Consider the following 24,801-nt stretch of genomic DNA (forward strand, 5'->3'; position numbering starts at 1 on the left):
GGAGCCCCCCACGTGCAGAGTGCAAAGACCAAGTTGTAAATAGTGAGTTTAAATAAAGAAGCGTTGTACCACATGCAACTGTGTTGGCTCTTCTGTGTGTCAGAACACCCAACACCACATGGTACAGGAGTGGATCGATACCTGCCTACTAACCTGCCATTCTGGACATGGACCACACCGGCAAACCGCAGCCGATGCAAGTCACGGGGAACCTAGGCACCAACTGGAAGCTCTACAGGCAGCGATTTGACCTGTACATCCGTGCCACCGAAAAACAGAATGCCTCGGATGATTCGAAGATTGCAATGCTCCTCTTCTACGCAGGCCCCCACCCAAACGATGTCTTTAATTCACTGGTGTTCGAGGAAGGCGAAAACCAGGCCAAATATGACACGGTCATCCTCAAAATGGACCAGCACTTTCAAACTGAAGTAAACGAAACTTTCGAAAGATACATCTTTCAGCAACGCCTGCAAGGTAAGGAGGAGCTTTTTCAACCCTTTTTGACGCACCTCCGGATTCTAGCCCAGTCCTGCGGTTACGGCACCACTACAGAGTCCATGATCAGGGACCAGATTGTTTTTGGCGTTGCCTCTAGTGGCCTACGCCAGCAGCTTCTTAAAATAAAGAGCCTCACCTTAGCGTCTGCTGTGGAAGCCTGTGTCCTCCATGAAAATGCTACCTGCCGTTTTGCCCGATTTCAGGCGTCCGAGTTGGCACGGAGGGGGTCCCCAGCCGTCGAATCGGCAAGCCAGGCCGCCCACGACGTTGAACGCATCCAGGCCGTTGATTTCTTCCCGCCCCACGGCCCGGACGACAGCGGCCGCCTCCCGCGCTTTTCGCGGTCTCCCGCGCAGGTGCGCGCCAAAAATAACGGCCACAACGAGGGACGCACTACGCAGGCGCGCACACCGCAAGATCGCACTGCGCATGCGCAGTGGCGCAACGAACGTCGTGACGTCATGACGTGCAGCAATTGTGGAGGTCTACACTTAAAAGGGCAATGTCCTGCAAAATACCGACAGTGCAACAGATGTGCCATGATAGGCCACTACGCAGCCCACTGTCGTGCGGCTCAACCCATGGATCCGGCGCATCCTCGACAACCTCGCACACGAGTCAGGACCGTCCAGCCCACGCATCACGACTTCCAGTTAAGTGATGCAGATGACCAGGATGACTTCCAAGTTGCCGTCATTGATGTCAACAAGGTCAATGCCATCAATCCAGACGATGAGTGGTGTGCCACCCTGACGGTCAACCGATCGCGCGTCGCCTTCCGTCTGGACACCGGCGCATCCGCCAACCTGATTGCTTACTCTGCAGTCCAGGCCATGAAGGTCAAACCACCCATCACACCATCCCGGCTTAAGATGGTTGACTATAACGGGAACGTTATCCCGTCCGTAGGATCTTGCCAGCTACAGGTGACTCACAAGAGGTACACGGCCACACTCCCCTTCGAAGTTGTGGGCTCATCAAAGGACTCGTTACTGGGCGCACAAGCGTGTAAGGTCCTTCACCTGGTACAGCGCATCATGTCTCTCTCTCCAGATGAGATATCCGACTTCCCGGATGCTGAGTTCCACGCGAATCTCCATTCCCTCCTCGCTCACAACCAGGAGGTTTTTGAAGGCATGGGGACATTGCCACACACGTACAAGATTCGACTCAGACCGGACGCCATCCCTGTCGTTCACGCACCTCGCAGGGTTCCTGCGCCTCTCAAAGACCGCCTCAAGGCACAACTGCAGATTCTTCAGGACCAAGGGGTCCTATCCAAGGTCACGGAGCCCACGCCATGGGTCAGCTCCATGGTCTGTGTAAAGAAGCCCTCTGGCGAGCTCCGTATATGTATAGATCCAAAAGATCTGAACAACAACATCATGCGGGAACACTATCCCATCCCGAAACGAGAAGACCTCACCAGCGAGATGGCGCGAGCCACCATATTCACTAAATTGGATGCGTCCAAAGGATTCTGGCAGATCAAACTGGACCCGGCCAGCCGAAGACTATGCACATTCAACACCCCTTTTGGCAGATTCTGCTACAACCGGATGCCATTCGGCATCATTTCGGCATCTGAAGTATTCCACCGCATTATGGAGCAGATGATGGAAGGCATCGAAGGGGTACGTGTATATGTGGACGATATCATCATTTGGTCCACCACTCCGCAGGAACACATGCATCGTCTTCGACGTGTCTTCACCCGCATACGGCAAAATGGCCTGCGTCTCAACCGTGCGAAGTGTGCTTTCGGCCAGACGGAGCTGAAATTCCTCGGGGACCACATCTCAAGGTCCGGGGTCCGTCCCGATGCAGACAAGGTTAGCGCCATCACAGCCATGCCACGACCGGCTGACAAGAAGGCTGTCTTAAGATTCCTGGGCATGGTCAACTTCCTTGGGAAGTTCATTCCCAACCTGGCTTCTCATACAACAAACATGCGCCATCTCGTAAAAAAATCGACGGAATTCAACTGGCACCAGTCGCATCAGCGGGAATGGGAGGAGCTCAAGCACAAACTGGTCACGGCACCAGTGCTGGCCTTCTTTGACGCGACTCGCCCTACAAAGATCTCAACAGACGCCAGCCAATCTGGTATTGGAGCGGTACTCCTGCAAAAAGACAGCACGTCATCATGGGCCCCGGTTGCGTATGCCTCACGAGCCATGACCCCTACCGAACAGCGCTACGCGCAAATCGAAAAAGAATGCCTGGGCTTGTTAACTGGACTGGACAAGTTCCACGACTATGTGTATGGCCTGCCACGATTCACGGTCGAAACTGACCACCGCCCCCTGGTCAACATCATTAACAAAGACCTGAACGACATGACTCCTCGCCTCCAGCGCATCTTACTTAAACTCAGGAGGTACGATTTTGAACTGATCTACACTCCGGGGAAGGAACTCATAGTGGCGGACACTCTTTCCCGAGCAGTGAGCACACCACCAGATGCGGAGGGGTTCGTGCGTCAAATTGAGGCACACGTGACTCTGACAGCAGCAAATATGCCAGCTGATGATCCTTGTCTGGCCCACATACGCGCAGAGACGGCGACTGACCCTCTGCTGCAGCGAGTGATGCGCCACATGACGGAAGGGTGGCTAAAAGGGCAGTGCCCCCAGTTTTATAATGTGCGAGATGATCTCACCAATATAGACGGGGTCCTTATGAAATCGCATAGGATCGTCATTCCACACAGTGTGCGCCAGATGATTCTTCGTCAACTACACGAAGGCCACTTGGGCGTCGAAAAATGCAGACGAAGGGCCCGGGCGGCGGTATATTGGCCGGGTATTAATGAAGACATAGCCAACATGGTGCTCAACTGCACAACCTGTCAGAGGTTTCAGCCAGCGCAACCTCCGGAAACACTTCTACCACACGAGATGGTGACGTCCCCCTGGGCGAAGGTGGGTGTTGACCTATTTCACGCGCTCGGCAGAGATTACATTGTTATTATAGACTACTTCTCAAACTACCCGGAAGTCATGCCTCTCCATGATCTGACGTCGTCCGCAGTCATTGGGGCCTGCCAGGAAACGTTTGCTCGCCATGGCATTCCAAGGACTGTCATGTCAGACAATGGACCTTGTTTTGCCAGCCGTGAATGGTCATCCTTTGCCGCAGCATATGGTTTCACTCATGTGACATCCAGCCCTCTGCATCCACAATCGAACGGGAAGGCTGAAAAGGGTGTCCACATCGCAAAGCGGCTCCTGTGCAAGGCGGCTGATGCCGGATCGGACTTTAACCTTGCCTTGCTGGCCTATCGATCGGCCCCGTTATCCACGGGCCTCTCGCCAGCGCAGCTACTAATGGGTCGCTCCCTCAGGACGACGGTACCTTCCGTCCTGGCACCGACAACAGACCATGAGGCGGTTCTTCGGAACATGCAACTGCAGCGTGATCGCCAGAAAGGTCGGTACGACACACGAGCGACGGACCTGCCCCCCCTGTCCTCCGGAGACAAAGTACGCGTCCATCAACCGTATGGTGGCTGGTCAGCACCGGCCGAAGTCCTCCGACAAGTGGCTCCCCGCTCGTTCCTGGTTCGCATGCCGGATGGTTCCGTGCGTCGCCGCAATCGGCGCGCCCTTCGCCGACTTCCACGCTCACAGCCACACAACACGCCAGATCCTCAACAGGCTTCCGAGGATGACTTTGTGGAGCTGCCGCACATCACGCCCTTTCCATCGCCACCCATGGCCATGCCTGCACAGCAGCCGGTGGTTCTTGAGCCACCCTTAAGGCGGTCAACCCGAATTCGTCGCAAACCCATTAGAATGGACTTATAATACAGTTCATATGTTTAATAAGTTGGACAATTTTACATGATAACCTGTTGTTGTTTATCGTTCCAGATGTCGTCTGACTGGACAACTGTTCAAAATTTTTTTTCTTCTTCTCTCGTTCGCATTTCTGTTATGTTATGGTACAACTGGATTCATGTGACGCACTCGACATCGCCCCATGTACATAGTTCCGTCATAGACACATGCTGCACACGACACACACACACTCTTAGATGCACTCACGTCACGATCATATTTATTACCACGTAGGCACATATCTTTGTAAAAAGGGGGGATGTCATGATATTCAAACACACACATCATGATGGACACACTAACAGGCAAATCAGAGTACACAACACCACAACCAATCACAGACAAGAACACCAACCACATAAAAAGCACGAGCACGACACCTGGAGGTCAGTAGGTCTGGGGAGAAGGAAACAAGAAAGAGCTGTTGAAACACCACAAGCAGGGAGCCCCCCACGTGCAGAGTGCAAAGACCAAGTTGTAAATAGTGAGTTTAAATAAAGAAGCGTTGTACCACATGCAACTGTGTTGGCTCTTCTGTGTGTCAGAACACCCAACACCACAATACTTACTTTGTTTAAAATAAATTTTAGAGTGCCCAATTATTTTTTTCCAATTAAGGGGCAATTTAGCGTCGCCAATCCACCTACCCTGCACATCTTTGGGCTGTGGGGGCGAAACCCATGCCAACACGGGGAGAATGTGCAAACTCCACACGGACAGTGACCCAGAGCAGGGATCGAACCTGGGACTTTGGCGCCGTGAGGCAGCAGAGCTAACCACTGTGCCACTCCATATTTCATTTATATGTGCATGGTTCAGTATAGTTAATGGATAAGTCTTATTTGTAATTTATACAAGGCTGATTCATGATGCTCAAGCAGTAGTGCTGCAAGTGTAGTGACAACAGAGTATAGCAGCATTAGAATCCATCACACCCTAACAACTCACAACATGGAAATCTGCTGAAGCCAAAGTCACCATGCGCCTATTTTGCACAACTACTGTGGACAATTTTGTCTCTTTTAGATCTGACTTGTACCAGTAAACAAAAATCAGCCTCGGTGTTATTAAGAGACACTCAGCTGTTTAAGTAGTTGGTGATAACTCTATATAAAATAACTATTAATGTATAACTGCTGAAATTGTTTTAGTCTCCTCATTTTACTTTCATAACTAAAAAAAGCACGAGCCTCAATTTCACACTGTTGGGTGTAGAAGTTATCGAACATCGTAATTCTGTCTTTAACAACAGAAAGAAATTAAGCATTTATTAAAGTGACACTAAAAAAATCATTATGATGCATCATGATGATGACTCTCCTGCCGGATGCACATGTAACAGCAGTAAGCAGTTGAGTCATGTGAATTAACTGAGCGGGTTCTGAGTAGCTGCCAGAGTTCCATCTTAGTTTCAATATTCCCAGGCTAATGAAGGGAAGATTGGCCTGGGTTCTTTCTTGATTGCTATATAGCAGCCTTAAATGCTAGTGAAAACAGGATAATACTTTTGTTGGTGTCTTTCCACAGTCAAATAACTTACCAACATTAATTTGCAAGTTTCTATTATGTGTGGATGTAGCCATGTATAATGTAAAAATGCACTCTTCGATATTTTTATGATATTAAAATTGGTTCTGATTTACATATGTGTACCCTGTTCCAATTATCCTCTACCTCCCCTGAAGATTACATTTGGCACAAGTATTTTCCCTGCGGGATTCAGGACCCTGACTAAACAGCGATCGGAAGCCCGCACTCTGGGGAAAAAGTCACCACCTGTGATTTCCCACTAATTGCCTAAAGAGTGATCAGAGGTAAGGCTTGCCCCCCAATTAAGGGCAATGGATAAATTCTCAATGCAGCACCATGATGCCCTCTTAGATAAGAGAGGGAGTGGGACCGCCCCCCTCCCCACCACCCACCTCTCCAAGATGGAGGCACCCTCTCTCCAACTTTTTAAAATTTAAAATAATACAAGCCCTCTGCAACCCAACCACCATTGTGGGAGAGAGGGGGACCCCCTCTACAGGACAACCTGCAACTGAAGCCAAGTAGACAAGAGAATCCTAGTTATCCCCCCAAAATCGACCTTAATAGGCTTTTAAATAGTTTCATCTGCTACCCGCCTTGTTGTGAATGGGTAGCCCTGCCCACCCCCCCCCCCCCCACCCCCCACCACAGCTTTGCCCACCCTGACTGTCCGTGGGCAGGACGGAGTTGGGAAGCTGACACGGCAGCCGGTGGCGTGAGATTTCATGCCTATCCACCTCTGTGTAACTCCCATCAGGGCTTAAAAATGTATAAGGACTAAGGGAAACTTTGAAATGGAGCATCCACTGAGCTGATCTTTGCATGAAGGGCCATGTTACTACGTGCCTGGCATGAGGCATGTCTTTTGCCATCACAGAGACATCCACATCATCAAGAATTAATGAATAAGTATCCTTTTAATATGTGTTTAGAAGTTCTGCTTACAGTCCTAATTTCTGTCCTATGATTGTTTGCCAGTGACAAAAGCAAACGAAGAACAAAAACAGTGAAGAAAACACTTGAGCCCAAGTGGAACCAGACATTCATTTATTCCCCAGTTCATCGGAGAGAATTTCGAGAACGGATGTTAGAAATCACACTGTGGGACCAAGCACGCGTTCGAGAGGAAGAGAGTGAATTTTTAGGAGAGGTAAAAATATTTAAAAGACAAACTTCTGTTAAAATATAAGTTACATTGGCCCAGAGTTTGGTGTAATAATAATGGCAAGGCTATCAGTGTTCACCGTTACTAGGGAGTAAATTAGACAACAGCTTGTGGAATATGCATATCTGCAGTTAAATGCGGAAATTCAGGGTTGGCTGTCCGATATGCCCTGTTCTTCCAAAGAGTGTGGTGTTGAAGTCCTCACCAATAGACTTGGCATTCAAATGAATGTAACAACATGGAGCTTTTGTACTTTTCCACTGGTTAAATTCTAAAATGGTGAAAAAGTTTGGAACTGGTGCATTCAGGAGTAAGTGGCCTTTTAATGGTGTGACAATTTTCTGAACAAGCTCTTTGACTCTGAAAAGTTATTTTTTTCAAATGTATAAGCTCATTCCCTCTGAAGAAAAACATACACAACGTCTGAGTTTCCACTGCCCTCTGAGGTAGAAAATTCCGAAGATTCACAACCCTCGGTGTAAATAAATTTCACCTCATCGTGGGGGTTTCCTCCTTAATTTGAAATTGTGCCCCCCTAGTTCTAAACCCCCATTCAAGGGAAACAGTTTACCTGCATCCACCCTGTCTATTCCTTTAAGTATTTTGTAGATTTCAATGAGATCACCTCTCATTCTTCGAAGCTCTGGAGAATACATGCTCAGTTTGCCCAATCTCTCTTCATGAAACAGTCCAGCCATTCCTAGAACAAGTCTGGTGAACCTTCATTGCACTTACTCTGTGACAATGATATTCCCGCTGAGGTATGGGGATCAAAACTTCACACAGTGGTCCTGGTGCGGTCTAACCAAGTTCCTCTATAATTGACCCAAAAGTTCACTCCTCCAGTACTCAGTGTTATCATTCCATTAGCTTTCATAACAGCTTGCTGTATCTGCTTGTTAGCCTTCAGTGACTTATGGACAAGAACATCCAGGTTCCTTTGTACATCTACACTTTCTAATTTCTTACCATTCAGGAAATACTCTGCACATCTGTTCCTTCTACCAAATGGATTATTTCACATTTTTCCACATAATATTCCATCTACCAAATTCTCGCCCACTCAGTAAATCTGTCCGAATCCTCCCGTGTCCCTCTTCCATCTTCCTCATAACACACATTCCCGCCTAGATTTGTATCATCCGTGAACTTGGAAATATTACATTTGGTCTCTGCATCCAAATTATTGGTATATATTGTGAACAGCTGGGGCCTAAGTACTTGATTCTTGCAGCACCCTACTAGCCACAGCCTGGCAATGTGAGCATGTTCCGTTTATTCCTACTCTCTGTTTTCTGCCTGTGACCAATCCTGAATCCATTCCCGCATATAGCCTTCTGTCACATGTGCTTATATTTTGCTCATTAACTTCTTGTGGAGGACTTTATCAAAAGCCTTCTGAAAATCCAAATATACTACATGCGTCAATTCTCCATTATTAATTTTGTGAGTAACAGCCCCAAAAAACTCTCAACAAGTTCGTCAAATGTGATTTTCCATTCGTAAATCCATGCTGACTCTGCCCAATCACATCATGATTATCCAAGTGTCTATTTATCACATTCTTTACAATAGAATCTAGCATTTTCTCTACTACTGATATAAGGTTAACAGATATGTAGGTCCCTCTCTCCCTCCTTTCTTAAATAGCGGGAAGGCATTTGCTCCCTTCCAAACAATATATACAGTTTTGCACTTTGTTTTGTTTGTGTTTTTTGTCTCCCTCTCTTAATCCCATCTGTGCAGACTTTGGGCGGGATCTTCCCAAAAAGGAACAAAGTCCCAAACGAGCACGTTTAACGTGTGTTTCCTGGCACTCGCAGTGCCGAGAAACACGTGGCTATTCAACGCGAATCAATTTGAATAAGGGACCTAAACGGGGAACGCGCAGCCAAGGCCACACACAGCCCTGTTTTTTTACAATGGGGAGCTCCGAGGCCCTGAAAAATTTCCCCGTCCTCCCCCATCCCCCCAACCCGAACGCAACATGGGAGGGTACCCCGGCCTAACCACGCGCGCGCAAAAAATGCCAGCTTGGCAGTGCCAACCTAGCACCCTGGCAGTGCCACCTGTGCACCTTGGCAGTTCCAGGCTGGTACCGAGGTGAACTGCTAGGGTGACACTGTCAGGATACCCAGGTGGCACCAGCACTGCCAGGGCACCACCCTGCCCAAAGGCCATGCAGCTGGGGGCTTCCGATCCCCTTGGAGACCTCCACGAGTGGCATTTCGTCTGGTCTCCGTTAGTGGGGACCAGTACCAAACGGCACTCGCCCAAGGTCCCCGAGGTGAAGGGATTGAATCCCAAACCCTCAGGTAGCTTGGGATTCTGCACATTAGAGGAGGCTAACTGCCTCGTTCTAAGATGCAGATTTGACAAAAAGTGATTCCTGCCCATTGCGGGCGGAATCCCCCGTGCAACGACTCGCAAGATTGCGTTGTACCTCGCTAGTCGTTGCGAGCCGGTTAGATTCTGGGAGCAGGGTCTCCCGGCTTTCACTGGCCACGCTGTGCCGCGGCGAGCTGCTTTTCTGGCGCAGTGTGCCCGGAAGGTCGCGCCCCTTATTTCACTTGTTCTGTATTACTAAAATTTAGTTCAGTTTTCTAGTTTTATTCTTCCTAATTTAGACTCTATGTGGCTTGTGAGGATTCTTCAATCTTATTGATTGAAGAGCCATTTTGGTGCATGCTTTCTCTACTCACAAACATCACAGATGCCCTATAGAAGGTGATGTGTTGGAACTGATCCTACATTGGAGCAAGTCCCAACTCTAATGTTCGTTAACACTTAGTAGGCAGCTGTCAGTGGTTAGAAGTTCCGGTGGATCTTCTTTTTTGTCAGATTTTTGTTCATTTCTCTCACGATAGGCGGTTCAGCCGACATTGTAGCGTTTCCCGTTGGTTTGTTTGGGAAGGACTGCCTCTGGTGTTTTTGTGAAATGACATAGATAGGAAATGGTGACCATATAGACTGGAAAGATTTTGTTTCATGTCTTCAAGTCGCTGCAGGTTATAGAGGACAAGCACAAAGTGTTAAGGACAGCACTGGATCACTATTTAGAAAACTAATAAAGAAAGCCTTGCATTTATATTATGTCTTTCATGTCTTAAGACACCTCAAAGATAACTACTTTTGAAACGTGGCCCAGGATCTTTCAGATGGCAAGATTCCCCACTCTACCACCCAAAGGACCGACAGGGGTCACATCCCTGATGATCACAGAAGCCGCACAGCCATTTATCACTCGCTCTGGCAGAGGTGGTTCCTCAGAGAATGCCAGCCAAACTGATTAGCTGACAGCTCTGTATTCCTAACAATGCAGTGGCCGGGACTGCGAGTACAAGTGGTCCCTCGATTCTCATTATTGGAGTTCAGGACAGCTAACCTCAACAAGGAGGGAAAGTGAGACCCTGGATTGACGAGAGGGGTTGGGCTGGTTGGGCTGGGTTGAAGGTGTCTTGGTGGAGCGACTGCCGGGAGGGCGCAGGGGAGGAGATAGCACATTTGGGAAGGGGTGTGTGGGGGCAGATATTAGGGTGGGCATCCAATGTGGAAGGGGGCAGCTGGAAGGACATCAGGGGAATTTTATTTCCCACCAACACACCTGGTGGGACACCCATACATTTCTGCCCGTGGTAGAAATGCTCATCTGTTTTTCAGTGATATTGGTTGTGGGCTAAATATTGGGATGAACCTGTCTGCTCTTCTTCATGTAGTGCAATGGAATCTTTTCTATCCACTAGAAAAGGCCATTTGGCAGCTTCTTTGTTTTACATGTCCTCTGAAGGATTGGGCGCGCTTGTTTGCTGGAAGAGGGTCAGGGGAGGGAAAGCCAAATTTAACAAACGTCTCTTTCCCAGTGAGAACTGACCTTTTCCAGTGAGAACATCACCTTTTCAGCTAAGGATGGTGGCGGCTCATGGGGGTCAGCCGATAGCACAGAAGATTTTTTGAGGACCGGGGGGGACTTACATAAGCACTCATCACCATCTAATTTCTATATTTCCTCAACCAGCTCCTTCTGGCCCATAAGCTGTGCTATAAAAAAACACTTAGCCTGCTACTCTGGCTGCTTCTGTCTCCCTTTAGCTCTCACATCCCCCAAACTGTGGAAAACATGACTGCCCAGTGATAAATTTGAATAGCTGCCAAAATGGAACCTCAATAACATCTTATAATGACAAACCCAGAATGGGTTACTCGGATGCTTTCATGGGTAAAATGGAAGTTCTCCATGGTTTGCGGCAGAATTACATGCAGCTGTCAATTTAACACCCTGCGCCAAGTCCACCCCACCCATTTTGGGGTAGATTAAACTCCCACCCTCACAATGTTGCGCCAGATTAGATTAAAAACGTTTCTCCTTTCAAGCATAGGCTGTTACTCTGGTTCTGACGATTAGGACGGGATGAAACGGCTCGTCATGGTTTATATTCTCTAGTCCCTTTAAAATCCTAAAGACAGCAATCATTATCATCTCTCAAAATTCTCTTTCTGAGTGAGAAGGTGCTCAATTTACAGAAGCACTTATCATCAGCTGATCTCTGCATTTCCTCAATCATTCTTCTTGTTCTCTTCAATCGTTACAATATTATTTTTATGCTGTGGTCACCAGAACTATACAAACATTCTAAAAGTGTGGTTGCACCAACTCAGCAATTCCTCAGTATTTTGGTTCATTACTAACGCATTGATTCATCTTCACATCTGATTTGCTTTACTCGTTACTACCAAGCAATATTTCCAGTTTTAATTTATTGTCAACCAGGACCCCCAGGCCTCTCTTGCTTTCTATATGAAATATTTTCTTTCCATTTATATCATAGTACTTTTCTCGATTTTTCTTTTTGACCCCCATGTGAAGCACTCCTGTAAACATAGAGACATAGGGCAGGATGTTCCCAAAATTTGACTGAGTGTCAGGTTCCGCCTGAAAAACAGCGAAAAGCTTTATCTCTCCAGATGTAGGCCCAAATTTTCACTCCAGATTTTGTGGCAAGGCCGGCTCCACAGAGATCTATGCGCCATAGAAACATAGAAAATAGGAGCAGGTAGACCATTCAGCCCTTCAAGCTTGCTCCGCCATTCGTTATGATCATGGCTGATCATCCAACTCAATAACCTAATCCCGCTTTCCCCCATATCCTTTGATCCCCTTCGCCCTAAGTGCTGTATCTAACTGCGTCTTGCTTCTTGATTTAAAGGGTGCCCCGATCCACGCAAACTAAACCCTTCACCTCCCCCCAGAGATACAGAGGACCCCTGCATTGGGGCACTCCGCCCCCCCCCCCCCCACCACCACCGCCCCACACAAGCATCCCCCCCACCTCCCTCTTCACAGGTATCTCTTCTTGAATATATTTGGTGACTGGCCTACACAGCCTTTTATGGTAGAAAATTCCATCGGTTCACTACCCTTTGAGTGCAGAAATCTTTCTTCATCTTAGTTCTAAAAGGTCCACCCTGTATCCTGAGACTGTGTCCCCTGGTTCTAGATTCCCCACCCAGGGAAAACACCCTCTCTGTGTCTAGTCTGTCCAACCCTGTCAGAGATTTATACGTTTCAATGTCGTTCTCTATGTTTGAATTTCCTCTGCCGTATGGCTGTTCAATTCTTATGTTCATACACATCCTCCTGTATCATATCCTGTTCAGTTTTGGAGGCTATCACCTTCGTTAGCTTTGTATCATAGAATCACAGAAACCTATAACACTGTTCATCACGTCTGCACCAGGAATCTGAAGGAGCCCGAATTCTAACAGCATTGAGATTGGAATCCACGTCAGCACAGAAATTGGAAGCCTAATCCAGCACTTTAGACCAAACAATCACATAACCACTATCAGCACCAAATGTAACCAACATATTTGCGACTCTACAGATAAGCTATGAAGATATAAAACAAAAAGACCTCCCCCCCCCCGCCACCACCACTACCACTTTCTCAACAAACAAACCTGTGTACTTCACTGGTTGCATTCTCGCAGGCTATTGGCACTGATTGTAATGCCATCCTTTGAGTTCTATTGGCCAGCCAATTACATCATCTATTATAAAGGTTGATACACGCTTTCTTTATTTGCAGTACCAGCCATTCCAGATGAACTGAATGAAATTTTACTGAGATCCAAATAAAACCCATCCACTATCTTACCCCTAACACGGTCTTTTTTCACCCCCCACAGCAAACCAGCACATTAGAGCAGAACGACCTCCCTTAGGTCAGTTCGTTTTGGCTACCATTTATGATTTAATTTCTATCCAAATGCTTTGTAATCTTTCACAAAGAGTTTCATTCTTCGACCACATTTGACAATGACTCACGACTCTGCAGTTTTAAAAATTTATTTTTTTTGCTACCAATTTCAAAACTAAGTTTAACATCTACTTTTCTTCATTGCCCAGGCACCTAAACAATATTAAGACATTTGTATGGATTTCCTGTGGGCCTCTCCTTTAGTTCCTTAAAGGTCCTCAATGCATTGTACCTGAAATTAATTGCATCTTATTCAGTCTCCCAAATGTAATCATACCTGGCCCCTGATGAGTAAATTACAGTCTGCAAATGCTACCACTAGTGCAGACTAAGGATGTTTCATCTGGCTGGGGGTTCTACTATCAGGGAACACAGCCTCAGAATGAAGAGCAAGCTATTTAAGACAGATGAGGAGGATTTTATTCGCTCAGTGGGTGGTGAAAAACCTCCTTGAAGAATATTGCAATTAGGACTCGAAAAGCTTGTACATGTGATTGGAACTCTGTCATGAACTAGTGGATACCGATTTCAAGAATAATTGCTGACTTAACTTTAATAAATTATAAGCTTCTTCTCCCTCTCATAATGATTTTTATCTTCAGAGTACTATGGTTTTTATAAGCTTTTAATCTTTTTTTTCTAAATCGTTCAGTCACTGTCCAATTAGAAACATGCTTACTAGTCTTAAAGAGCAAAATTAACCAATGCATTTATGGTTTTCTATTTTTTTACAATAATGGGCGGATGCACACACAGTGACCTTGATTTTACTTTGGAGTTTACTTTGAATGCATTAATTCAATTATCGATAGTTTATATGGATATAAATATGTGGATTTATGGAATGAAACTCATCATGCTCTGCTGGATCTAATGCTGGTGTAAAATGAGTGTGAGTGGTACAATTCCTGTTCCGAGCAAGCTCAGACTACAGCAAAAGATTGGTACAGTAGCGTGTGCTGTTATCGGGACGGTTTGAAGTATCTTGATGGGACAGTGTAAGGGGCTATTTACTGAACACCTGCCACTGCTTGATGCTAATACTGACCACCAGTAAATAGAAATTGTTATGTTCCCACTTGCTGACGTTGCTTGTTATGATTAATAAAATGTTCCTCACTTTGAAAATGCAGTAAATAATGTTTATATTCATGAAATCATTTTTGAAGGGAACAAAGAAACATCCTGAACTTGGTGTCTTCAAGTTGAGAATTGTCATGTGAGAGTACCTTTAAGAAATGGGTGTTTATAAATGGGTGTCTATACAAATATCTGTAGTGAGAGTACCTTTAAGAAATGGGTGTTTACTACTGCAGTGATGTCAGAGAGTGGGTGAAGCTGGGCTGTCTGTCAGCTTTTTACTTTTGTTTTAGGCTGTTTGCTGCAGGGTGTGTTTTAGTTTTGTTTTCAGTGTTGGAGCTGAAGCCAGACCAAGCAGGTGTACTGCTGTTCTCTCTGCCATCAAAAGACTATCTCTTGATCATTTGGTAAATTCAGAATTATAAATGTTTTCAGTAGTGCCTTTAACCTGATGAGCTTCTGATAAAGGTTTTGTTTTTAAGTCGTATAGATGTTAAAAAGGAAAGCTTAAAGGTTTACTTAGTGTAGTAGTCTTTGGGGGTTGTATTTGAATTAATGGTTGCTAAGATGTTCACTGTATGTTTTAAAAAGGTTAACTTGAGTTCATAGAATAAACATTGTTTTGCTTTAAAAAATACTTTTCCATTTCTGCTGTACCACACCTGTAGAGTGGGCCGTGCTCTCATACCACAATCTATTAAAAGTTGTGGGTCAGGTGAATTCCATGTAACCCTGGCCCATAACAAATTGTATTGAAAAGAACTTCCTCCCTCCACCAATTTATCAGCTAACATTGTTCTGTAGCACCTGTGGGAGTGTGCTGAAGGCACTATTGGGGCTGGGTTTTCGGGCCGGGGCAGGAACGAGGCAGCCCTGAGTCAAAAAGTACTAGTGTCGGCCGGCGTGCATGGATTCCTGGTACTGACCATGTTCATCAAGGCAGCTCCATGATTCTACCCGATTCCCGATTAAGCCCCACTAAGCCCTTGAAGAGCTCTTAATAGGGGATGTTGAGATTTTAGCAGGGGCCCACAGGCTCCATGTGCTGTCTGATGAAAGGCAGACACACAGTGGGTTACCAGTCATGGCTGTCACAAGGCATTAACTTGGACCCAGAAAGGGGTGAACTTGCTTAGGGAGACTTGGCCATTGACAGACAGGCACTGTGCATGCAGCACGAAGTGTGGGCAATAAGCACTTGGGCAGTGCAAGGCGTATTCATCCTCTAACACAATTGGGTGACCACCTGACCACAACGAAGGCAGCAGCTAGCAGTAGGGCTGGTGGCAATGAGAGGCAGGATGGGAAGAGCCCTAGTGTCAGGAGGGCAGAGGAGAGGGGTAAAGGCGAGTAAAGAAATGGAGGTCAGGCCCTCAATGCAGGATCTACTGGCAAAGATGGAGCTATTCGGAGATGATCAAGAACCAGTGCCGTAGGAGACTGAGACTCTCAACCAGATGGTTACAAACATTTGTGCACTTGTCTCTAAAGACCTTGGGTGGGATTCTCTATAGCATGACACCGAAATCGGGATTCGCGTTCGGGCGCTGAATGGCTTCCGACGCTGGAATCAGGGCAGGCGCCGGTTTGACGCCTGTTTGCGATGCTCCGCCCCCTCCAAATTGGTGTCATCGGAACCTGGCGTGCCGGCTACAGATATCTCTTGCATCTCACCACTGGCTTCATGTCCTGACAGTTGTCAGCATTGTTACTGTGGCCTTGAACATCTTCATTTCTCTCGCCTTCTAAGGACCAGTTGCAGACCTTAATGGCCTCTCAAAAATGGCAGCACAACATGAATCTTGTAGGTGACTGGTGCTCTATTTATGAAGGCTGGACAGTGCATTCATTTCAACACAGACATGGCCTCGCCGGTACAGAATGAAGTGGGACCAAAAGAGAAAATGCTGGAAAATCTCAGCAGGTCTGGCAGCACGGTAGCACAAGTGGATAGCAGGGTCCCGGTTCGCTTCCCCGCTGGGTCACTGTCTGTGTGGAGTCTGCACGTTCTCCCCGTGTCTGCGTGGGTTTCCTCCGGGTGTTCCGGTTTCCTCCCACAGTCCAAAGACGTGCAGTCTAGGTGGATTGGCCATGCTAAATTGCCCTTCATGTCCAAAAAGGTTAGGAGGGGTTATTAGGTTACAGGGATAGGGTGGAAGTGAGGGCTTAAGTGGGTCGGAGCAGACTCGATGTGCCGAATGGACTCCTTCTGCACTGTACGTTCTATGTTCTATGATCTGTAAGGAGAGAAAAGAGCTAAAATTTCGAGTCCAGATGACAATGAAATGGGTTTCAGCGCCATTGCTGGATTTCCTCAGATGCAGAGCATCCAGCAGAGGCAGCAGAAGAGAATTCTGGGAGAAGTCCACTCAGTCACCTCGATTGTACGGTGTGTAGCCAAAGAACTGATATCAAGGAGCGGTTAAGCCCAAAACACTACATTAGTGTTTCCCTCCTCCTTTAACCAAAATATAAGGCACTGTGAGGAGGACAAGCAAGAGGGCAGCAAAGAGATGTCAAAGCATCCAGCAGAGGGCGGCAGAGAGATCTCACTGAGATGCATTCTGGGAGCAGTCGGCACAGTCACCACGATTGAACAGTGGATTGCGAAGAAGTCAGTGTCAAGGGAAGATAAGCCCCAAACATTAAATTACTGTAGTGTTTCCATTGTTTCCTCCTCCTCTAACCAAAAAAAGGGCGAGAGAGATTGAGGGGCTGCTATAAAATTTGTTGTAGCATAGAATATTGGGAACCTGATGACAGCTGCAAGGAAGATATTGAACTATGACATCACAGCCAGCGGGTAAGTGATTGGTTGGGGACTGGTAAGTAGTTTTTATTTTTTTTATTTTCTGCTTTCCTTTTCTCTTATTCTCTCTTGGTGTTGTTCTAAAGTTAACTTAACAGTTAAGTGATGGCAGAAGATCCCAGACCTGTGTCATGCTCCTCCTGTGCGATGTGGGAATTAAGGGACTCTTCTGGTGTCCCTGATTCCTTCACGTGCAGGAAGTGTGCAGCTCCTGTCAGACTGCTTGATGGCTCTGTCGCGGCACATGGATTCACTTTGGAGAATCCGCGATGCTGAGGAAATCTTGGAAAGCACGTTCAGTAAATTGGTCACATCGCAGATAGAAATTACTGAGGAAGCTAGGGAATGGGTGACCACCAGACAGAGGAAGAAGAGGAAGGAAGTGCAGGAGTCCCCTGTGGCCATCTACCTTCAAAACACATATACAGTGGGATTCTCCCTTCTGGGGACTAAGTTCCCACGCCAGCGGGAGAACCGGTGCCAACCACTCCGGTGTCAATAGCCCCCGAAAGTGCGGAATCCTCCACCCTTTCGGTGGTTAGGTGGACGCTGGAGGGGTTGGCGCTGCTCCAGCCAGCAGCGAAGGGACTGCGCAAGTGCGTGCTTGCGCCGAACGGCCGGCACGATTTCGCGCATATGCAGAACCGCCGGCATGGTTCCGTGCATGCGCAGAACGGCCGGCGTATCTTGGCGCATTCGCGGGGGTTCTCCTCTCCACGCCGGCCATGGTGGAGCCCTGCAGGGGCTGGCACAGAAGGAAGAAGTGCCCCCATGGAACAGGCCCGCTTGCAGATTGGTGGGCCCCTATCGCGGGCCAGGGCACCGTGCCCCCCCCCCCCACCCCACCCCCCCCCCCCCCCAACCCCCGGGATTGTCCCCGCCGACTTACCTGCCAGGTCCCGGCGGTACGTGAGTTGAATAATTCACGCCAGCGTGACTGCCCAAAAACCGGGGCCCCGAGAATCTCCAGGGGTGCACTGCCAACGGCCCCCGACCGGCGCATAAATCCCGCCCCTGCCCGAAAACGTTCGCCGGAGAATACGGCAGCCGGCGTCGGGGTGGCAGGGCGGGATTCGCCCGGGCCGCCCCCCCCCCGGGGATTCTCCGACCCTGCGGGGGGTTCGGAGAATCCCGCTCATAATGTTTTGGATACTGTTGGGGGAGGTGGCTCACCAGACGAAGGCGGCAGCAGTCAGGTTAGTAGCACCGTGGCTGGCTCTGCTGCACAAGTGGGCAGGATTAAGAGTGGCAGGGGATTCAATTGTAAGGGGAATAGATGGGCGTTTCTGCGGCAGCTAACAAGACTCCAGGTTTGTGTGTTGCCTCCCTGGTGCAAGGGTGAAGGATGTCTCGGAGCGGGGCAGCACGGTGATGCAGAGGGTTAGCCCTGCTGTCTCACGGCACTGAGGTCCCAGATTCGATCCCGGCTCTGGGTCACTGTCCGTGTGGAGTTTGCACATTCTCCCCGTGATGGCGTGGGTTTCACCCCCACAACCCAAAGATGTGCAGGTTAGGTGGATTGGCCACACTAAATTGCCCCTTAATTGGAAAAAATGAATTGGGTACTCTAATTTAAAAAAAAAGATGTCTCGGAGCGGCTGCAGGGCATTCTGGATGGGGAGGATGACCAGCCAGCTGGCGCGGCACCAACTATATAGGTAGAAAATTGGATGATGTCCTACAAGTTGAATATAGGGAGTTAGGAGTTAAAATAAAACGGAGAACCTCAAAGGTAGTAATCTCAGGATTACTACCAGTACCATGTGCTAGTCAGAGTAGGAATGGCAGGATAGCTAAGGTGAATATGTCATTTAAGGGATGGTGCAAGAGGGAGGGACTCAAATTCCTGGGACATTGGAACCGGTTCTGGGGGAGGTGGGGCTCGTACAAAACAGACGGTCTGCACCTGGGCAGGACCGGAATGAATGTCCTAGGGAAGGTGTTTGCTAGTACTGTTATGGAGGGTTTAAACTAATATGGCAAGAGGATGGGAACCGCAGGAAGTCAGAGGGAAGTAAGTTGGGGACAGAAACAAATGGCAGTAAAGGGAAAAGTGAAAGGTAGAGAAATCAAAGACAAAAGTCAAAAAGGGCCACATTACATCATAATTCTAAAAGGGCAATAGATGTCAAAAAAACAAGCTTAGACACAGACATAGAAATTACGGTGCAGACGGAGGCCATTTGGCCTATCGAGTCCACACCGTAAAGACCAACCCACCTAAGCCCACACCTCCGTCCTATCTGCACAAACTAGTAACCCCATCTAACCTTTTTGAACACAATGAGCAATTTATATGGCCAATCCACCTAACCTGCACATCTTTGGACTGTGGGAAGAAAGCAGAGCACCCGGAGGAAACCCACGCAGACACGGGGCGAACGTGCAGACTCCGCACAGACAGTGACACAAGCCGGGAGTCAAACCTGGGATCCTGGAGCTGTGAAGCCACAGTGCTAACCACTATGCTATCGTGCAGCCTGAGCTTGAAGGCTCTGTGTTTCAATGCGAGGAACATTTGTAATAAGGTTGATGAATTAACTGTGCTGACACTCATTAACAGATATGATGTAATTGAGATCACGGAGATCTGGCTCCAGGGTGACCAAGGATGGGAACTCAACATCCATGTGTATTCAATATTCAGGAAAGATGGAAGGAAAGGGATGGGGGGTAGCATTGCTGGTTAAAGAGGAGACTAACACAATGGTATGGAAGGACATTAGCCTGGACGATGTGGAATCGGTATGGGTGGAACTGTGGAACATCCAAGGGTGAAAAACGTTAGTGGGAATTGTGTACAGACCACCAAACTGTGGTTGTGAGGTCAGGGATGGCATCAAACAGGAAATTAGAGATGCATGCAGTGAGGGTGCAGCACTTATTATGGGTGATGTCAATCTGCATATTGATTGGGCTAATCAAATGGGTAGCAATGTGATGGAGGAGGATTTCCTAGAATGTACAAGGGATGATTTTCTCACCCAATATGTCGAAGAACCAACTAGAGAACAGGCCATCCCAGACTGGGTATTATGCAATGAGAGAGGATTAATTAGCAATGTTGTGGTGTTACAACCTTTAGAGAAGAGTGACCATAATATGGTAGCATTCTTCATTAAGGTGGAGAGTGACACAATTAAGTCTGAGACTAGGGTCCTGAACTGAAAGAAATCTAACTTTGATGGTATGAGATGTACATTGGTTGGATAAGCTGGCAAAGGATACTTAAGGGATCGACAGATGATAGGCAACGGCAGACATTTAAACACATGGATGATCTTCAAAAATTGTACATCCCTGTCTGGCGCAGGAGTAAGACGGGGAAGGGGTTCAACCATGGCTAAATGTCAAAGCGGAGGCATATAAATTGCCCAGAAAAAGCAGCAAGCCTGAGGACTGGGAGAAAGTTCAAATTCAGCAGAGGAGGTCAAAAGATTTAATTCGGAAGGGCTAAATAGAATACAAGAGTAAGCGTGCAGAAAACATAAAAACTGACTGCAAAAGTTTCTAAATATAAATGACGAGAAAAAGACCGGTGAAGACAAATGCAAGTCCCTTACAGTTAGAATCAGGTGAATTCATAATGGGCAACAAAGAGATGGCAGACCAGTTTAACAAATACTTTGGATCTGTCTTCACTAAGGAGGATGCAAATAACCTTCTGAAATATTAGGGGATAGAGGATCTAGCATGAAGGAGGAACTGAAGGTAATACTCATTAGTCAGGAAATTGTATTGAGGAAATTGATGGGATTAAAACCCGTTAAGTCCCCAGGCCTGATGCTCTGCATCCCAGAGTACTTAAGGAAGTAACCTTCAAAATAGTGGACGCATTGGCGATCATTTTCCAGCATTCTATAGACTCTGGGATAATTGCAATGGATTGGAGGGTAGCTACTGTAACCTCACTTTTAAAAAAAGGAGAGAGAGAAAACAGGGAATTATAGGCCAGTTAGCCTGACATCTGTGTTGTGTTGGGCGCTCTGGATCCGTGGAACCCATACAGGTCACCAACACTTGAAATAGTGCAACACAATTTTAATGAGTAATTAACAGTTTAACATACTCTCACTGTGGGTTAACACGATACTAGCTTTAACTAAAGACCTTTGCCTTGTCCTAACCAGTCGATCCACTCAGCACATGGTGAATGTCTGTACTGCAGGCTGTGAGCTCTGTCCTACTAGGAAGCTGCAGCTCGAATGAATGGGATCTCTGATGCCCCCTGTCTTTATAGTGCGTGTGTTCTAACTGGTGATTGGCTGCGGTGTTGTGTGTGTTGATTGGTCCCACTGTGTATCCATCAGTGTGTGCGTCTGCACCATGATATACTGGTGTATATTATGACAATCGGTGGTGGGGAAAATGCGAGAGTCAATTATTAAAGATGAAATAACTGAGCATTTGGAAAGCAGGGACAGGATCGTTCCAAGTCAGCGTGGATTCACTAAAGGGAAATCATGCTTTATCATAGAATTTACAGTGCAGAAGGAGGCCGTTCGGCCCATCGAGTCTGCACCTGCTCTTGGAAAGAGCACCCTACCCAAGGTCTACACCCCCACCCTATCCCCATAACCCAGTAACCCCACCCAACACCAAGGGCAATTTTGGACACTAAGGGCAATTTATCATGGCCAATCCACCTAACCTGCACAGCTTTGGACTGTGGGAGGAAACCGGAGCACCCTGAGGAAACCCATGCACACACGGGGAGGATATGCAGACTCCGCACAGACAGTGGCCCAAGCTGGAATCGAATCTGGGACCCTGGAGCTGTGAAGTAATTGTGCTATCCACAATGCTACCGTGCTTCCCTAGTCCAGGAGATTTATAAATCTCCTGGAATTTTTGGAGGATGTGACCAGTAGAGTGGACAAGGGTGAACCAATGGATATTGTGTATCTCTGGTCTTTCAAAAGGCATTTGACAAGGTCCCATACAAGAGATGATTGAGCAAAATTAAAGCTCATGTTATTGGGTAATATATTTATGTGGATAGAGAACTGGTTGGCAGACAGGAAGCAGAGAGTGGGAATAAATGGGTCCTTTACAGAGTGGCAGGCAGTGACTATAATCATAATAATAGTCTTTATTGTCACAAGTAAGCTGACATTGCAATGAAGTAACTGTGAAAAACCCCTAGTCGCCACATTCCGGCGCCTGTTCAGGTACACAGAGGGAGAATTAAGAATGTCCAAATTACCAAACAGCACGTTTTTCCGGACTAGTGGGAGGAAACCAGAGCACCCGGAGCAAACCCATGCAGGCACGGGGAGAACGTGCAGACTGCACACAGACAGTGACCCAGCTGGGAATCGAACCTGGGACCTTGGTGTTGTGAAGCCACAATGCTATGTGGGGCACCGCAGGGTTCAGTGCTGGGACCCCAGCTGTTCACAATATGCATTAATGAATTGGATGCAATATCTCCAAACTTGCAGACGACACTGAGCTGGGTGCCAATGTGTGCTGTGAGGAGGATGTAAAAAAAACTGCAGGATGACTTGGACATGCTGGCTGAGTGGGCAAATACTTGGCAAATGCAATATAATGTGGGTAAATGTGGGGTTATCCACTTTGGTGGCAAAATCAGGAAGACACATTATTATCTGAATAGTGGCAGTTTGGGAAAAGGAGAAATGCAACGAGGCCTGGGTGTCATGGTAGAACTGTTGCTGAAGGTTGGCATGCAGGTACAGCAGGCAGTGAGGATTGCTAATGGCATGCTGGCCTTCATAGTGAGAGGATTTGAGTATAGAAGTGGGATGTCTTACTGCAGTTATAGAGGGTCTTGGTGAGGCCTCACCTTGAGTATTTTGTGCAGTTTTGGTCTCCTAATTTGAGGAAGGACATTCTTGTTATTGAGGGTGTCCAGCGAAGGTTCACTAGACTAATTCCCGGGATGGCAGGACTGACATATGAAGAAAGACAGGATCAACTGGGCTTGTAATCACTGGAGTTTAGCAGAACGAGAGGGGATCTCATGAAACATATAGCGCGGAATTTTCCGACCCACCGTCGGGCCGGAGAATCGCTGGGGGGGGGGCAGCGTGAATCCCGCCCGGCTGCCGGATTATCCGGCACCGGTGTTTCGGCGGGGGCGGGAATCCGCTACGCCGGTCAGGGGCCGTTGGCAGCGCCCCCCCCTCCCCCCCGGCGACTCTCCGCCCCGTGATGGGCCGAGTTGCCGCCCATTTTGGGCCGGTCCCTCCGGCGTAAATTAGACCAGGCCTGTACTGGCGGGACCTGGCCCTGCGGGCGGCCAGCGGAGTCCTCAGCGGGGTGCGGGGGGATCTGGCCCGGTGGGGGGGGGGGGGCTCCCACGGTGGCCTGGCCCACGATCAGGGCCCACCGATCCGCGGGCGGGCCTGTGCCGTGGGGGCACTCTTTTCCTCCGCGCCGGCCGGTGTAACGGACTGCCATGGCCGGCGCGGAGCAGAACCCCCCTGCGCATGCGCTGGGATGATGCCAGTACACGCTGGCGCTCCCGCGCATGCGCCAACTCGCGCCGGCCGGTGGAGGCCCTTCGGCACCGGTTGGCGCGGCGCCAACTCTACCGGCACCGGCCTAGCCCCTGAAGGTGTGGAGGATTCCGCACCTTTCGGGCGGCCCATCGCTGGAGTGGTTCACGCCACTCCTCGGCGCCGGTACGGCCCGCCCCACCGGTTAGGGGAGAATCCCGTCCATGAAATCCTGGTGGGACTGCACAGGCTAGATGTGGGAAGAATGTTCCCGATGTTGGGACGTTGAGAACTAGGGGTCACAGCCTAAGATTAAGGGGTAAGCCGTTCAGGACTGAGATGAAGAAGAACCTCTTCTCTCAGAGAGTTGTGAACGTGTGGAATTCTCTAACACAGAAAGCTGCTGGGGCCAGTTTGTTGGATATATTTAAAAGGGAACTGGATGTGGCCCTAGTGGCTAAAGCGATTAAGGGGTATGGAAAGAAAGCGGGAGTGGGATACTGAATTTGCATGACCAGCTATGATCATATTGAATGGTGGTGCAGGTTCGAAGGGCCCGAATGGCCTACTCCTGCACCTATTTTCTATGTTTCTATCATTGATTGCATCCATTGGTCTTCGGGTTTCCCAGTGACCACCCAATCAGATTCATTAACAGGAAGGACTTCCACCTGCTTGACATTTAGCTGCTCTAAAAACTTAAGAAGAGCTTCTCCATGAGGTTGTTCTTTTAGCAGCTCCATGACTTCTTCATCCCATAGTCTGTGGGTGGAGCTGAAGGGGCACAAAATATCATTTTAAGCGATCTCTTGAAAAAACTCCAGGCAGGATTTCAAATGTCACTTCAGGCGAGTGAATCAGTGCAAATTGCACCGCTTGTTCTGCCATGATTCACATCACGATCTTCCCGCACTTAGTCATTTCTTCTTGGAGGGCGTGATTTTCTCCGGCACTGAGAGGGGCAAAACCTTAACACATCGGCAAGCCCGGCATCACAGAGATCAGAGGGGCACCCCAATCTCAAAATAATGGCTCAAGTTTCCCCCCCCCCCCAACATTACTGGCATTGGGGCTTCAGTGCCCCCTCTATCATCCTTGCTGGCATCAGACCCCCCATCTCCCCAACCCCAAAGATTGCTGGCACTGGGACCTT

The 24,801-nt window shown here is 48.1% G+C and overlaps 1 protein-coding gene across 30 annotated transcripts in view; it reads left to right on the forward strand.

The window, feature by feature from the left end:
- Nucleotides 1–24,801, forward strand: part of rims2a (regulating synaptic membrane exocytosis 2a) — a 1,580,193-nt gene that overhangs the window by 874,124 nt on the left and 681,268 nt on the right. For all 30 annotated transcript variants that reach the window (XM_072467178.1, XM_072467182.1, XM_072467181.1 and 27 more), the window contains one exon: nt 6,852–7,023. In XM_072467178.1, coding sequence (XP_072323279.1) covers nt 6,852–7,023 — 172 coding nt within the window. The remainder of the gene's footprint in view (nt 1–6,851; nt 7,024–24,801) is intronic.

The sequence above is a fragment of the Scyliorhinus torazame genome, chromosome 11 (assembly GCF_047496885.1).
Source record: "Scyliorhinus torazame isolate Kashiwa2021f chromosome 11, sScyTor2.1, whole genome shotgun sequence".
NCBI lineage: Eukaryota > Metazoa > Chordata > Chondrichthyes > Carcharhiniformes > Scyliorhinidae > Scyliorhinus > Scyliorhinus torazame.